The sequence below is a fragment of the Pteropus alecto genome, unplaced genomic scaffold (genome assembly GCF_000325575.1).
Source record: "Pteropus alecto unplaced genomic scaffold, ASM32557v1 scaffold478, whole genome shotgun sequence".
Taxonomy (NCBI): domain Eukaryota; kingdom Metazoa; phylum Chordata; class Mammalia; order Chiroptera; family Pteropodidae; genus Pteropus; species Pteropus alecto.
This window is the reverse complement of record NW_006440655.1, coordinates 39,838-43,322: the sequence shown is the minus strand read 5'-3', so window position 1 is coordinate 43,322 and position 3,485 is coordinate 39,838. Positions and strand designations below refer to the sequence as shown.

The 3,485-nt window shown below is 36.5% G+C and overlaps 1 gene segment (V, D, J or C); it reads left to right on the top strand.

Annotated features, from left to right (window-relative positions):
• Window positions 1-47: 47 nt before the first annotated feature.
• Window positions 48-740, top strand: LOC102892692. The segment is given in 2 exon segments: window positions 48-179; window positions 303-740. Coding segments are annotated over 2 exon segments (381 nt in total).
• Window positions 741-3,485: the final 2,745 nt, after the last annotated feature.

Here is a 3,485-nt window from a genome sequence, read left to right as displayed (position 1 = left end):
CACCAGGGGGTGCAGCTTCCTAACACAAACGCCTTATCTGTCTGAAACGCAGACTTCCTTTTATCATTTCACTGTGACTTCCACATTTCTTCATATTAAAAGTCAAGAACATTGTTTAGGTGACACTCTAGACATGAACTCTCCTCCAGGCTTAGTGACTGTGGTTCTCTTAGTGCTTGGTGAGTAACATGCCTTTTAAAATATGGATTCTTTCTTCTGTTAGGTCAGCAAAATCGTTAACCATAATTTTATTGAAGAACTTTACGCCCAAGGTGACACAAATCTCTTTTATTTTTCACCAGGACGAACCCGTGGAGACTCAGTGTCCCAGATGGGAGGCCAAATGACTCTGTCAGAAGGGGCATCCCTGAATGTAAGCTGTACTTATTCTGCGACAGGGTACCCCATTCTTTTCTGGTATGTTCAATATCCCGGAGAAGGTCCTCAGCTCCTCCTGAAAGCCCAAAAGGCCAATGAGAAGGGAAGAAAGAAAGGTTTTGAAGCCACATACCACCGAGAAGCAAATTCCTTCCACTTGGAGAAAGCTTCAGTGCAAGAGTCAGAGTCGGCCATGTACTACTGTGCTCTGAGTGACACAGTGACAGAAACTGCAGGGGGAGCTGAGCACAAACTCTGAGCAGAACAAGGGGCCTGGCAGCTGAGGGTCTCTGACTGTTTGACTCACTGTGGTGGATTTTATTATTTAAGATCAAATACACAATACCTTTCGTAAAAATTTCCAATCTATTTAGCATGTGCACAGAGCAGATGGGATACTTAGATCTCCAGACACACGATACCCATGGGGTATCAAAGACAAAAGGAATAATTTTATTTAGGAAATTATGCATTAAAACATGGATATAAAAAAAGATAAGTTGTTAAAATGTTGAAAAAATTTTATCTGTATAGATATAACTCCAAATTTATTTTTGTGATATATTTCATGTATTAGGATATTAAAATAGATCCCCCCTTGTAAATAAAAGCAATGTTAAAAGACAGTGAAAACCTCCCTTGGTTCAACTTTCCACTAATTATCTGTGCACGGAATAATTATAGACCATTCAATGATGAGGGATTTCTACTTCCTCTAATATGTTTTTGAGGATTTAGAACTATGGCTTTATAAATAGTTCAGAAAAGATTTCAAATTATATAACAAAGGTTGATGGACCACTGATAAAAATGTAATGGCTGTTATTACCACTTTCGGTTTAATCAAATAATCTCTTTTTATATATATTTCCCTTACTGATGCATTTGGCCTCATTTCTGATAATTTGCTTTTGTTCCACATGCTTTCCTTTTCCTTGACTTTTCTAGTCTGTCTTCTGCTGCATTGCTAATTTAGAAAATGAAAAGTGTCTTTCTGTTCTTCAACAGGTACCCAAAAAATATGTGTGTGTCTCATTTTATGCGATTTCCCCCTTTGCATATACCATCTCTTCTTCTTGGGTATACTTCCTCTCTTCTGATTTACTGTTTTTACAATGACCCCAGTGACAATGGAAGCAAAGTCCACATTAGCTGTATATGAGGAGAGTAATTTCAGAGAGCGAGTATCAAACTAACTGATAGTTTACAGTTGCCAAGCACATTAAGAAGAATAATACAATAGAAAGCCACTTAACACAATCATCAGAACATGAATTCATGCCCTTCTTCCTCAGAACGTTTGCCCCTCATCTTCCCTGTGCCTGGAGTGAATTCAACTACTAGCCTCAAGGCTTGTTCCTTAACTTCTTTCTAGTCTCTGCTGCTAGACAAACATGTGCACAAGTGAATAAAGATGAATACTCAAAGAGGTTTATATTTCATAGATAAAAGAAACAATATTTTAACTCTCCTTCCATAAGGGAAGGGTTGTGTGAACAGCAGTATATTCATAATATGAGATGTAACAGTGTCATCGAACCTAATACAATATACAACATTGATTATTGAGTTATAAAACAAATTAAAGAGAGTTGTACACAATGTGTATAATTCTTTTATAATAAAGTGTAAATACAATACTATATATTTTCTGTTGATTTACATCTATAGTAGAACATCTGGAAGCATCACCTCCAAATTGATTAAGAAGAAGAAAATTTCTTCGTGACAGAAGAGTGAGAATTGGGAATGATATCAACAAACAAGATTTTAGTCTAATATGTAATATTTTATTATTTTTAATAATTCATAGGTTTACAAATTCCTCTTGTTCTTAAAAATGAATAAAAAGTCAGAAGCCCTTATAAAGGTTTATCCATATTCTGTATTTTTCTCACCAACAAAGGGGGAAAGGCGAAAATGACACCTTCTCCATAAGATTTTGTTCAACCACCGCAAGTATAAGTAGTTTTCCTTCTTCTGGGATCAGATAACTTTTAATTTCAATTCTTAGGCAGAATAAGAAATGACTTTTGCTGATAGTCCAAAGAATAGAACAGTCAAGAGAGACCAGTGAGGATGTGAGCCAGTCTAATTACAGAGTGCTAAGATGAGGAGAGGGGTAACAGTGTTGATGTAAATTTGTGTTTTTCAGGTCTGCCACTCTGCACTTGAGAGAGCTGGAGGCCGTAGTCTATAAATCCGATGTAAGGGTGATTCTCTGAGCAGAGGTACAGTGGGAAAATGTTACTAATTATTGTGAGCATGAAAGCTCAACAGAAAACATCTCTATAAGCTGTTTCTAATTTTTTAATTGTTATGACTAAAATTGCCCAAACCCATTGACTTAGAAATTCTTTGAATACCCTAGATATTCTACCTTTTCATATAGCTCCTTGAAAGTAGAAGAAACAAGAATAAAGAAAAGACGATGAAGGAAAAAATAAGGAGCAAATATAGAAGGAAAGGAAAAAGACAATATTTAATTTGATCAGCAAAGTGTGGTCAGATCAGAATCAGCAATGTCAGTCAATAGGGTGCCCAAGATTTGGACAAGAGAAGATGAGAGGTGAAAATTAAGTCACAGTGGACATTATATACATATCTAATTTTTCACCAACCATATTTTGTTGGAATCATTTTCTATGCAGATAGTGGTTGTACATCTTGATTTCCAGAAGTGTCTTGATTTCAAGGAGATACACAATGCATGCTGTCAGACAGTTTTTCATGATCAGAATTTTCATATAACTGAATTCTCAAATTCTCTGTCAAATCACACAATTTGGCAAGTGAGGTCACCCTTCCTAGGATTCTTGAAAGTTCTACAATGCCCTTGAGACATGAATTCTTCTAGAAACATCAACCACCCTTCTTCACACACTATCCTAAAACTTATCATACATAAAGTGTTTTAAGAAAAACCACTTATACCTACATACATTGGAAATATTGCCCCTTACTAAACTCCTGCATTGTTTGCACCCACAATTTAGAAGAGACGACTGTGCTGTCTGACGGGGCCACTGTGGGTGGAGTTTCCTGTTAAGGGAATGACAGGGCTCAGATATGATTGGTGCTCAGTGAGTCTGGTGGAACCTAACAAC